This window comes from Balaenoptera acutorostrata, chromosome 6 (genome assembly GCF_949987535.1).
Source record: "Balaenoptera acutorostrata chromosome 6, mBalAcu1.1, whole genome shotgun sequence".
NCBI classification, from domain to species: domain Eukaryota; kingdom Metazoa; phylum Chordata; class Mammalia; order Artiodactyla; family Balaenopteridae; genus Balaenoptera; species Balaenoptera acutorostrata.
In genome coordinates this window covers 31,188,307-31,201,847 of record NC_080069.1, presented here as the reverse complement: position 1 = coordinate 31,201,847, position 13,541 = coordinate 31,188,307, and the positions used below count along the sequence as shown (strand labels likewise).

Sequence of the window (13,541 nt, the reverse complement as noted above, 5' to 3'; positions counted from 1 at the left end):
CCCAAGGCTCACCATTATCTAATGCTTCAGAATCCTTAGCTTTACACATAAAATCCTTCCCGTTCTGGTCCTTATCTGTCTTTCCAGTTATGTCCATGAAGCTTTCATTCTATCAGAAGGCTTTTTTCACTCTCCTTCCAACACATTTGGCTCTTTCATGATGGTTTGGTAGTCAACATCAACACGTAGGTGTAGCTTCCTGTTTTGATAACCTTGTGTGAAACTTCAAAGTCATTCTTAACTTCTTTTTCTTAGCCCTCAAATCCATTGGTCACCAAGTGCAGTTGAGCAGTGAAAATGAAGAAGTGTCATCATTTTTACTTGTTCTATGCAAGTGTAGGTACCTGGTTGAAACTGATCAAGGATAGAATCACATCCATGTGAATTACATATTAGTACTACTACCTATGATTCACAAACCAGATCTTACCTATAATGTCTTACTACCTTCTTTTTGCTCTGTAAGGTTGACTGGGCAAGTTTAGTAGGTAAAAGCTTGAAAGTTAACTTATTCACCCAAGATTATCGAGAAACCTGGTATTCTTTCCAATCCCAGTATCTTTTCCCAATCTGATATCTCCTGCCTCATTTTCATTGTAGTCTTCCTCTCAAGATTATCTTTCATAAAATATTAATAATTTGGTAAATTAGAAGGATCTCATAAGGCTTACAGTTTTAGAAACTCACTGATGCCTTCTTGCTTGTTCCACTAGATTCTAAATATCTTCTCCAGCTCCTGTAGTTATCTATTAAGGAGGCAGCTTTTGAGAGTATTTTCTTATCCAGGGTTCCTGTTAGGTAGGACAGGAGCCATTTTTAGAGAAAGTTGGTCCTTCCCTTTGAATTCAGATCTGGCTAGAAGCAAAATGCCCCACAGTAGGCAGAGAACTTTTTTAAATTTTCTCCTTCCTTCCTCCCTCTTTCTTTCCTTTCTCTTTCCTTCCTCCCTTCCTTCCTTTCCCTTCTTCTTCTCCCACCACTGCCCCACTCTTTTTCTGAGCTTTATATATTCAGTGTGTTTTGATCTATAGTATTTGTGTTATACTTTTGGATGCTCAAATTTTTTTTATCTTTAGCTGTATTGGCTCCTGTGTTTTTTGACCTGAGTCTTTGATAAATTCTTGCTTTCTGACATTGCAAGCTGTCCTAGGTTTATCATGTATACTCTTTCTTCCCCAAACATGGAAACGACTGCTGTTTTTCCTGTTACAGGGTGTTAATATTTAGGAACCACAAATCTGAGCTGCTTGCTTAGCATTGCTTCTAGGCCTTTTCTGAAGACATAGGAAATATTGTCTGGGTGGGAGTGTGGGGACATCTTGGGCAGTACTCAGAGTTAGTTATAGGTTAAGGGCACAGTCCTCCACAAGTCTGCCCAAAACTTCTAACCCCAAGTATAAGGAGTTAGGCTCCAACTACAAGCTCAGACAAAAGAGTTCACACAAGACCATTGTCACTTCTGGCACCAACTGCAAGTTCAGAGGGTTTCCAGAAGTCACCCTCAGGTCTGATAATTTGCTAGCAGGATTCACAGAACTTGTGGAAGCTATTGTACTCATGACTACATTTATTATAGGGAAAGGATAAAAACTAGAACCAGGCAAAGGGAAGAGATGCACAGGGCCAAATCTGGGAGGGGGTCCAAATATGTAACTTCAGATTATCTCTCCGCAAGGAGGCATGGACAGTGTTACCTTCTAGCCTCAATACATGACAGTAGTACGTACAGTGTATTACCAACCAGGGAAGCTCACCTGAGCCTTGGTGTCCAGAGTTTGTATTGAGGCTTCATTACATACGTATGATTGCTCATATGGTTGGTCTTTCTGGTGTAGCCAGCTCCACCCTGAGTCATCTCATTAGCATAAACCATCAGGTGTGTTCAGGGGCCTACAATAAATAACAAAAGATGCTCCTATCACTCAGGAAATCCCAGGGTTTCAGAAGTACCCCCAGTAGCTGGGACAAAGTTTAGGTTTCTCTTAAGATGAGGCCGAATTTCTTACTACCCAGGTGGTTAACATATTTTTAATATTCATCCAGAATAGGTAGAAAAATGATTTCTTTAAAACTTCTTCTTTTCATTCTAGAAATTACAGAAGAAATCCCCATGAAGACTTTGAACACGAAGACTGTGTATGTTTCTGTATTACCGACTACAGGAGACTTCTAACATTCAGTTATCTGTGTGGTTCAGTCAACCTTTCGCTGGCATATACCTCTTCTCCCCTCCCTCCAACCCTGGACACACACACGGACACAGGCATATTGATATTTCCTTCAGGTGCATGTATAATATACTGCTTTTGGTCTAAAATTGAAATGGAATTGATCAAGTGACTTGAGACTTCACAGTAATAGTCACACTTAACCGTAAAAACCTATGTAGTCATGTTGAGGAAAAGTTACAGTGTTACCTCAGCACTACAGAGTATATTTCTATACTTGAATTTTTAAGTATAGAACATAGTAGTTGTTTAAATGGTATAGTGTGTGTGTGTGTGTGTGTGTGTGTGCGCGCGCGCACTTGTGTGTGTGTATATATATATATATATATATATATATATCTGTATCTATCTGTCTATCTATCTATCTCTCTCTCTCTATATATATATATATATATCATTCTATGGCCTTTTAAAACTTATTTGAAATCTCTTGAAGGAATGGACAGTGTTATATATTTTTGCTACCTGGATTTTCCTGGGTAATTTGATGGAATATTTTAAGTTTTAGTAAATCAGAACAATAAACTTTCTCACAGATAATAAACATGTTAGAAGTAATTCATTCTCCCATAGTTCAGTGAAACTTGGAATTTGCAATCTTTAAAGAACACAAAAACTTAATAGTGACTTCCATATTAAGACACTAGACTAAATATCTAATTTCACTTCTTCCCAAAATCCTGTGTCAAAGAAGCAGATGCCAAGACAAAATTAGATGTGCAAGAATTTATTGGGGGAAGTATATATGAATGATAAAGGGGAGAGGGTAAAGGCAAAGGTAGAGAGAGCCGTCAGGCAGAAATGACCTGACTTTGGACCCATGCCTTGCTCAGTCAGTGGCTGGGAGCAGCTGAGGGGGACCATGGCCTCAGCACAGATGGATCCATTGATCTGAAAATTTAGTAGCTAGAAGCTGTCAACCAACTATACTCCCTACATCAGATTCTCCTGAAAGGAGCTCTGAATGGTGCATCTCTAGCTGCTAGAATAAACGCATTCAAATCTATACCCACAAAGTTGGAGAAAACCACACAAGATAACAAGTGTTGGCAAGGATCAGTGAAACTGGAACCCTTGTGCACTGTTGGTGGGAATGTAAAATGTTGCAGTCACTATGGGAAACAGTATAGAGGTTCCTCAAAAATTAGAAGTAGAACTACCATATGATCCAACAGTCACCTTCTGTGTACATATCCAAAAGAATTGAAAGCAGGGCCTTGAAAAGATATTTGCACACCCAGGTTCATTGCAGCATTATTCACAACAGCCAAGAGGTGGGGCAACCCAAATGTCCACTGAGGGATAAATGGATAAAGAAAATGTAATCTGTACATACAATTGAATATTATTCAGTCTTAAGAAAGAAGGATGAACCTTGAGGACATTAAGCAAAGTGAAATAAGCCAGTCACAAAAAGACAAATACTGTGTGATTCCACTTGTATGAGGTACCTAAAGTAGTCAAATTCATTGAAACAAAATGCAATGGTGGTTGCCAGGTGTTGCAGGGAAGGAGAAATGGGGAGTTGTTCAATGGGAATAGTTTTAGTTTTGCAAGTTTTGAAGAGTTCTAGAGGTCTTTTGCACAAAAATGTGAACATAGTTAACATACTAAACTTGATCCTTAAAAATAGCTAAGTTGGTAAATTTTATGTATCTTTTACCACAATTTAAAAAAAATTTTTTAATGTCAGAGGGACAGAAGCCAACCTGAAAGAGCTCCCAGTGGCCAAAGCTGGAACAGTTTGAACAAACATATAATGTAGTATTGAATTAAAATCCAAAGTATAAAATAAATATCCATGAGTACATGCTGATATAAATGATTGAATAAATAAATGAGAGAGGTGAGACAAATCTATACAAAATTCCAAATAATGTATATAGATACTCTTTCACAAGGTGGTGTACCTTAACTCCCCACACCTTGAGAGAGGGCTGTACTTTGTGACTTACTTCGAAAGAGTAGAGTATGTGAAGGGGGCAAAAAGTAACTTCACAGTTTAGAAAACTGACAAACACTACCTTGGACAGGTTAACATCATCAGGCATGATAGCATATACTCTTTTTTTTTTTTTTAATTGATGCGTAGTTGATTTACAATGTTGTGTTAATTTCTGCTGTACAGCAAAGTGATTCAGTTATATATATATTATTTTTCATATTCTTTTCCATTATGGTTTGTCACAGGGTATTGAATATAGTTCCCTGTGCTCTGACCATTTTTTTTTAATAACATCTTTATTGTACAGTGTTGTGTTAGTTTCTGCTATATAACAAAGTGAATCAGCTATATGGATACATATATCCCCATATCCCCTTGCTCTCTTGCGCCTCCTTCCCACTCTCCCTATCCCACCCCTCTAGGTGGTCATGAAGTACCAAGCTGATCTCCCTGTGCTATGCAGCTGCTTCCCGCTAGGTATCCATTTTACATTTGGTAGTGTATATATGTCAGTGCTACTGTCTCACTTCATCCCAGCTCCATTCTCTACATCTGCGTCATTTTTCCTGTCCTGCCCCTAGGTTCATCAGAACCATTTTTTTTTTAGATTGCATATATGTGTGTTAGCATATGGTATTTGTTTTCCTCTTTCTGACTTACTTCACTCTGTGTGACCAACTTTAGGTCCATCCACTTCACTACAAATAACTCAAATTTCATTTCTTTTTATGGCTGAGTAATATTTCATGGTATATATGTGCCACATCTTCTTTATCCATTCATCTGTCAGTGGACACTTAGATTGCATCCATGTCCTGGCTATTGTAAATAGTGCTGCAGTGAACACTGTGGTACATGTCTCTCTTTGAATTATGGTTTTCTCAGGGAATATACCCAGTAGTGGGATTGCTGGGTCATATGGTAATTCTATTCTTAGTTTCTTAAGGAACCTCCATACTGTTCTCCATAGTGGTTGTATCAATTTACATTCCCACCAACAGTGCAAGAGGGTTCCCTTATCTCCACACCCTCTCCAGCATTTATTGTTTGTAGATTTTTTTGATGATGGCCATTCTAACCACTGTGAGGTGATACCTCATTGTGGTTTTGATTTGCATTTCTTTAATGATTAGTGATGTTGAGCATCCTTTCATATGTTTGTTGGCAATCTGTATCTTCTTTGGAGAAATGTCTGTTTAGGTCTTCCACCCATTTTTAGATTGGGTTGTTTGTTTTTTTGATATTGGGCTGCATGAGCTGCTTGTATATTTTGGAGATTAATCCTTTGTCAGTTGCTTTGTTTGCAAATATTTTCTCCCATTCTGAGGGTTGTTTTTTCGTCTTTATGGTTTCCTTTGCTGTGCAAAAGCTTTTAAGTTTCCTTAGGCCCCATTTGTTTATTTTTGTTTTTATTTCCATTTCTCTAGGGTGTGGGTCACAAAGGATCTTGCTATAATTTATGTCATAAAGTGTTCTGCCTATGTTTTCCTCTAAGAGTTTTATAGTGACTGGCCTTAAATTTAGGTCTTTAATCCATTTTGAGTTTATTTTTGTGTATGGTGTTAGGAAGTGTTCTAATTCCATTCTTTTCCATGTACCTGTCCAGTTTTCTAGCACCACTTATTAAAGAGACTGCCTTTTCTCCATTGTATATTCTTGCCTCCTTTATCAAACATAAGGTGACCATATGTGTGTGTGTTTATCTCTGGGCTTTCTATCCTGTTCCATTGATCTATATTTCTGTTTTTGTGCCAGGACCATACTGTCTTGATTACTGTAGCTTTGTAGTATAGTCTGAAGTCCGGGAACCTGATTCCTCCAGCTCCGTTTTTCTTTCTCAAGATTGCTTTGGCTATTCAGGGTTTTTTGTGTTTCCATACAAATGGTAAAATTTGTGCTAGTTCTGTGAAAAACGCCATTGATAGTTTGATAGGGGTTGCACTGAATCTGTAGATCGCTTTGGGTAGTATAGTCATTTTCACAGTGTTGATTCTTCCAATCTAAGAACATGGTATGTCTCTCCATCTGTTTGTATCATCTTAGATTTCTTCCATCAGTGTCTTACAGTTTTCTGCATACAGGTCTTTTACCTCCTTAGGTAGGTTTATTACTAGTTATTTTATTCTTTCTGTTGCAGTGGTAAATAGGAGTGTTTCCTTAATTTCTCTTTCAGGTTTTTCATCATTAGTGTGTAAGAATGCAAGAGATTACTGTGCATTAATTTTGTATCCTGATACTTTACCAAATTCATTGATTAGCTCTAGTAGTTCTCTGGTAGCATCTTTAGGATTCTCTATATATACTATCATGTCATCTGCAAACAGTGACAGTTTTACTTCTTCTTTTCCAATTTGTATTCCTTTTATTTCTTTTTCTTCTCTGATTGCCGTGGCTAGGGCTTCCATAACTATGTTGAATAATAGTAGTGAGAGTGCACAACCTTTTCTTGTTCCTGATTTTTGAGGAGATGGTTTCAGTTTTTCACCATTGAGAACGATGTTGGCTGTAGGTTTGTCATATATGGCCTTTTTTATGTTGAGGTAGGTTCCCTCTATGCCCACTTTCTGTGGGCAGTCTTTATCATATAAATGGGTGTTGAATTTTGTCAGAAGCTTTTTCTGCATCTATTGAGATTGCCATGTGGGTTTTTTTAAAAAATAAATTTATTTATTTTTTGGCTGCATTGGGTCTTAGTTGCTGCACAGGCTTTCTCTAGCTGTGGCAAGCAGAGCCTACTCTTCGTCGCGGTGCACGGCCTTCTCATCGTGGTGGGTTCTCTTGTTGCAGAGCACGGGCTCTAGGCACACGGGCTTCAGTAGTTGTAGCATGTGGGCTCAGTAGTTGTGGTGCACAGGCTTAGTTGCTCTGCTGCATGTGGGATCTTCCCAGACCAGGGCTCAAATCCGTGTCCCCTGCATTGGCAGGAGGCTTCTTAACCACTGTGCAACCAAGGAAGCCCCTATCATATGGTTTTTCTCCTTCAATTTGTTAATATGGTGTATCACATTCATTGATTTGTCTATACTGAAGAATCCTTCCATTCCTGGGATAAACCCCACTTGATCATGGTGTATGATCCTTTTAATGTGCTCTTGGATTCTGTTTGCTAGTATTTTGTTGAGGATTTTTGCATGTATGTTCATCAGTGATATTGGCCTGTAATTTTCTTTTTTTGTGACTTCTTTGTCAGGTTTTGGTATCAGGGTGATGGTGGCCTCGTAGAATGAGTTTGGGAGTATTCCTCCCTCTGCTATATTTTGGAAGAGTTTGAGAAGGATAGGTGTTAGCTCTTCTCTAAATGTTTGATAGAATTCACCTGTGAAGCCATCTGGTCCTGGGCTTTTGTTTGCTGGAAGATTTTTAATCACAGTTTCACTTTCAGTGCTTGTGATTGGTCTGTTTATATTTTCTGTTTCTTCCTGGTTCAGTCTTGGAAGGTTGTGCTTTTCTAATAATTTGTCTATTTCTTCCAGGTTGTCCGTTTTATTGGCGTATAGTTGCTGGTAGTAGTTTCTTATGATCCTTTGTATTTCTGCAGTGTCAGTTGTTATTTCTCCGTTTTCATTTCCAATTCTATTGATTTGAGTCTTCTCCCGTTTTTTCTTGATGCATCTGGCCAATGGTTTATCACTTTTATCTTCTCACAGAACGAGCTATTAGTTTCATTGATCTTTGCTTTTGTGTCCTTCATTTCTTTTTTCATTTATTTCTGCTCTGATCTTTATGATTCTTTCCTTCTGCTAAGTTTGGGGGTTTTTTTGTTCTTCTTTCTCTAATTACGTGTAAGGTTAGGTTGTTTATTTGAGATTTTTCTTGTTTCTTGAGGTAGGATTGTCTTGCTATAAACTTCCCTCTTAGAATTGCTTTTGCTGCATCCCATAGGTTTTGAGTCATCGTGTTTTCATTGTCATTTGTTCCTAGATATTTTTTTATTTACTCTTTGATTTCTTTAGTGATCTCTTGTTTATTTAGTAGCGTATTGTTTAGCCTCCATGTGTTTGTATTTTTTACAGTTTTTTTCTGTAATTGATATCTAGTCTCATAGCATTGTGGGCTGCAAAGATACTTGATACGATTTTAGTTTTCTTAAATTTACCAAGGCTTGATTTGTGACTCAAGATATGATCTACCCTGGAGAATGTTCCATGAGCACTTGAGAAGAAAGTGTGTTCTGTTGTTTCTGGATGGAACGTCCTATAAATATCAGTTAAGTCCATCTTGTTTAATGTGTCATTTAAAGCTTGTGTTTCCTTATTTATTTTCATTTTGGATGATCTGTTAATTGGTGAAAGTGGGGTGTTAAAGTCCCCACTATTATTGTGTTACTGTCGATTTGCTGTTAGCATTTGCCTTATGTATTGAGGTGCTCCTAAGTTGGGTGCATAAATATTTTCAATTGTTATATCTTCTTGGATTGATCCCTTGATCATTATGTAGTATCCTTCTTTCTCTCTTGTAATAGTCTTTATTTTAAACTCTATCTTGTCTGATATGAGAACTGCTACTCCAGCTTTCTTTTGATTTCCCTTTGCATGGAATATCTTTTTCCGTCCCCTCACTTTCATTCTGTGTGTGTCCCTAGCTCTGAAGTGGGTCTCTTGTACACAGCATATATACAGGTCTTATTTTTGTATCCATTCAGCCAGTCTGTGTCTTTTGGTTGGAGCATTGAATCCATTTACTTTTAAGGTAATTATCAATATTATATGTTCCTATTGCCATTTTCTTAATTGTTTTGGGTTTGTTTTGTAGGTCTTTTCCTTCTCTTGTGTTTCCTGCTTAGAGAAGTTCCTTTAGCGTTTGTTGAAGCTCATTTGTTGCTGCTGAATTCTCTTAACTTTTGCCTGTCTGTAAAGGTTTTAATTTCCCTCTCAAACCTGAATGAGATCCTTGCTGGGTATAGTAATCTTGGTTGTAGGTATTTCCCTTTCATCACTTTAAATATGTCCTACCACTCCCTTCTGGCTTGCAGAGTTTCTGCTGAAAGATCAGCTGTTAACCTTATGGGGATTCCCTTGTATGTTATTTATTGCTTTTTCCTTGCTGCTTTTAATATTTTTTCTTTGTATTTGATTTTTGATAGTTTAATTAATATGTATCTTGGCATGTTTCTCTTTGGATTTATCCTGTATGGGACTCTGCGCTTCCCGGACCTGATTGACTATATCCTTTCCCATGTTAGGGAAGTTTTCAACTATAATCTCTTCAAATATTTTCTCAGACCCTTTCTTTTTCTCTTCTTCTCCTGGGACCCCTATAATTCGAATGTTGGTGCATTTAATGTCCCAGAGGTCTCTGAGACTGTCTTCAATTCTTTTTATTCTTTTTTCTTCATTCTGCTCTATGGCAGTTATTTCCACTATTTTATCTTCCAGATCATTTATCCATTCTTCTGCCTCAGTTATTCTGCTATTGATTCCTTCTACAGTATTTTTTAAAATTTAATTAATTAATTAACTTATTTATTTATTTATTTTTAAACATTTTTATTGGAGTATAATTGCTTTACAATGGTGTGTTAGTTTCTGCTTTATAACAAAGTGAATCAGTTATACATATACATATGTTCCTATATCTCTTCCCTCTTGCATCTCCCTCCCTCCCACCCTCCCTATCCCACCGCTTTAGGTGGTCACAAAGCACCGAGCTGATCTCCCTGTGCTATGCGGTTGCTTCCCACTAGCTATCTATTTTACATTTGGTAGTGTATATATGTCTATGCCACTCTCTCACCCTGTCACATCTTACCCCTCCCCCTCCCCATATCCTCAAGTCCATTCTCTCGTAGGTATGTGTCTTTATTCCCATCTTGCCACTAGGTTCTTCATGACCTTTATTTTCCCTTAGATTCCATATATATATGTGTTAGCATACTGTATTTGTTTTTCTCTTTCTGACTTACTTCACTCTGTATAACAGACTCTAACTCCATCCACCTCACTACAAATACCTCCATTTCATTTCTTTTTATGGCTGAGTAATATTCCATTGTATATATGTGCCACATCTTCTTTATCCATTCATCCAATGATGGACACTTAGGTTGCTTCCATGTCCTGGCTATTGTAAATAGAGCTGCAATGAACATTTTGGTACATGACTCCTTTTGAATTATGGTTTTCTCAGGGTATATGCCCAGTAGTGGGATTGCTGCGTCATATGGTAGTTCTATTTTTAGTTTTATAAGGGGCGTCCATACTGTTCTCCATAGTGGCTGTATCAATTTACATTCCCGCCAGCAGTGCAAGAGGGTTCCCTTTTCTCCACACCCTCTCCAGCATTTATTGTTTGTAGATTTTTTGATGATGGCCATTCTGACCAGTGTGAGATATCTAATTGTAGTTTTGATTTGCATTTCTCTAATGATTAGTGATGTTGAGCAGTCTTTCATGTGTTTGTTGGCAATCTGTATATCTTCTTTGGAGAAATGTCTACTTAGGTCTTCTGCCCATTTTTGGATTGGGTTGTTTCTTTTTTTGAAATTGAGCTGCATGAGCTGCTTGTAAATTTTTGGAATTAATCCTTTGTCAGTTGCTTCATTTGCAAATATTTTCTCCCATTCTGAGGGTTGTCTTGTCGTCTTGTTTATGGTTTCCTTTGCTGTGCATAAGCTTTTAAGTTTCATTAGGTCCCATTTGTTTATTTTTGTTTTTATTTCCGTTTCTGTAGGAAGTGGGTCAAAAAGGATCTTGCTGTGATTTATGTCATAGAGTGTTCTGCCTATGTTTTCCTCTAAGAGTTTGATAGTGTCTGGCCTTACATTTAGGTCTTTAATCCATTTTGAGTTTATTTTTGTGTATGTTGTTAAAGAATGTTCTAATTTCATTCTTTTACATGTAGCTGTCCAGTTTTCCCAGCACCACTTATTGAAGAGGCTGTCTTTTCTCCACTCTATATTCTTGCCTCCTTTATCAAAGATAAGGTGACCATATGTGCATGGGTTTATCTCTGGGCTTTCTCTCCTGTTCCATTGATCTGTATTTCTGTTTTTGTGCCAGTACCATACTGTCTTGATTACTTTAGCTTTGTAGTATAGTCTGAAGTCAGGGAGCCTGAATCCTCCCACTCGTTTTTCTTTCTAAAGATTGCTTTGGCTCTTCGGGGTCTTTTGTGTTTCCGTACAAATTGTGAAATTTTTTGTTCTAGTTCTGTGAAAAATGCCACTGGTAGCTTGATAGGGATTGCACTGAATCTGTAGATTGCTTTCGGTAGTAGAGTCATTTTCACAATGTTGATTCTTCCAATCCAAGAACATGGTATATCTCTCCATCTGTTTGTATCATCTTTAATTTATTTCATCAGTGTCTTATAATTTCCTGCATACAGGTCTTTTGTCTCCTTAGGTAGGTTTATTCCGAGATATTTTATTCTTTTTGTTCCAGTGGTAAATGGGAGTGTTTCTTTAATTTCACTTTCATATTTTTCATCATTAGTGTATAGGAATGCAAGAGATTTCTGTGCATTAATTTTATATCCTGCTACTTTACCAGATTCATTGATTAGCTCTAGTAGTTTTCTGGTAGCATGTTTAGGATTCTCTGTGTATAGTATCATGTCATCTGCAAACAATGACAGCTTTACTTCTTCTTTTCCGACTTGGATTTCTTTTATTTCTTTTTCTTATCTGATTGCTGTGGCTAAAACTTCCAAAACTATGTTGAATAATAGTGGTGAGAGTGGGCAACCTTGTTTTGTTCCTGATCTTAGTGGAAATGGTTTCAGTTTTTCACCATTGAGGACGATGTTGGCTGTGGGTTTGACATATATAGCTTTTATTAATGTTGAGGTAAGTTCCCTCTATGCCTACTTTCTGGAGGGTTTTTATCATAAATGGGTGTTGAATTTTGTTGAAAGCTTTCTTTGCTTCTATTGAGATGATCATATGATTTTTCTCCTTGAATTTGTTAATATGGTTTATCACATTGATTGATTTGCGTATATTGAAGAATCCTTGCATTCCTGGGATAAACCCCACTTGATCATGGTGTATGATGCCTTTAATGTGCTCTTGGATTCTGTTTGCTAGCATTTTGTGGAGGATTTTTGCCTCTATGTTCATCAGTGATATAGGCCTGTAGTTTTCTTTCTTTGTGACATCTTTGGTTTTGGTATCAGGGTGATGGTGGCCTTGCAGAATAAGTTTGGGAGTGTTCCTCCCTCTGCTATATTTTGGAAGAGTTTGAGAAGGATAGATGTTAGCTCTTCTCTAAATGTTTGATAGAATTCGCCTGTGAAGCCATCTGGTCCTGGGCTTTTGTTTGTTGGAAGATTTTTAATCACAGTTTCAATTTCAGTGCTTGTGATTGGTCTGTTCATATTTTCTATTTCTTCCTGGTTCAGTCTCAGAAAGTTGTGCTTGTCTAAGAATTTGTGCATTTCTTCCAGGTTGTCCATTTTTAGGCATATAGTTGCTGGTAGTAGTCTCTCATGATCCTTTGTATTTCTGCAGTGTCGGTTGTTAGTTCTCCATTTTCATTTCTAGTTCTATTGATTTGAGTCTTCTACCTTTTTTTCTTGATGAGTGTGGCTAATGGTTTAACAATTTTGTTTATCTTCTCAAAGAACCAGCTTTTAGTTTTATTGATCTTTGCTATCGTTTCCTTCATTTCTTTTTCATTTATTTCTGATCTGATCTTCATGATTTCTTTCCTTCTGCTAACTTTGGGGGTTTTTTGTTCTTCTTTCTCTAATTGCTTTAGGTGTAAGGTTAGGTTGTTCATTTGAGATGTTTCCTGTTTCTTAAGGTAGGATTGTATTGCTGTCAACTTCCCATTAGAACTGCTTTTGCTGCATCCCATAGGATTTGGGTCGTCGTGTTTGTCATTTGTTTCTAGGTAGTTTTTGATTTCCTCTTTGATTTCTTCAGTGATCTCTTGGTTATTACATAGTGTATTGTTTAGCCTCCATGTGTTTGTATTTTTTACGGATTTTTTCCTGGAATTGATATCTAGTCTCATAGTGTTGTGGTCAGAAAAGATACTTGATATGATTTTAGTTTTTCTAAATTTACCAAGGCTTGATTTGTGACCCAAGATATGATCTATCCTGGAGAATGTTCCATGAGCACTTGAGAAGAAACTGTATTCTGTTGTTTTTGGATGGAATGTCCTATAAATAGCAATTAAGTCCATCTTGTTTATTGTATCATTTAAAGCTTGTGTTTCCTTATTTATTTTCATTTTGGATGATCTGTCCTTTGGTGAATGTGGGGTGTTAAAGTCCACTACTATGATTGTATTACTGTTGATTTCCCCTTTTATGGCTGTTAGTATTTGCCTTATGTATTGACGTGCTTCTATGTTGGGTGCATAAATATTTACAATTGTTATATCTTCTTCTTGGATTGATCCCTTGATCATTATGTAGTG

The 13,541-nt window shown here is 37.2% G+C and overlaps 1 protein-coding gene across 5 annotated transcripts in view; it reads left to right on the top strand.

Moving 5' to 3' along the window:
• The window catches only part of IARS1 (isoleucyl-tRNA synthetase 1), an 85,307-nt gene extending 82,535 nt beyond the window's left edge, over positions 1–2,772 (top strand). For all 5 annotated transcript variants that reach the window (XM_057547670.1, XM_057547671.1, XM_057547669.1 and 2 more), the window contains exon 34: positions 2,091–2,772. In XM_057547670.1, coding sequence (XP_057403653.1) covers positions 2,091–2,173 — 83 coding nt within the window. In that variant the 3' untranslated portion in view covers positions 2,174–2,772. The remainder of the gene's footprint in view (positions 1–2,090) is intronic.
• Positions 2,773–13,541: the final 10,769 nt, after the last annotated feature.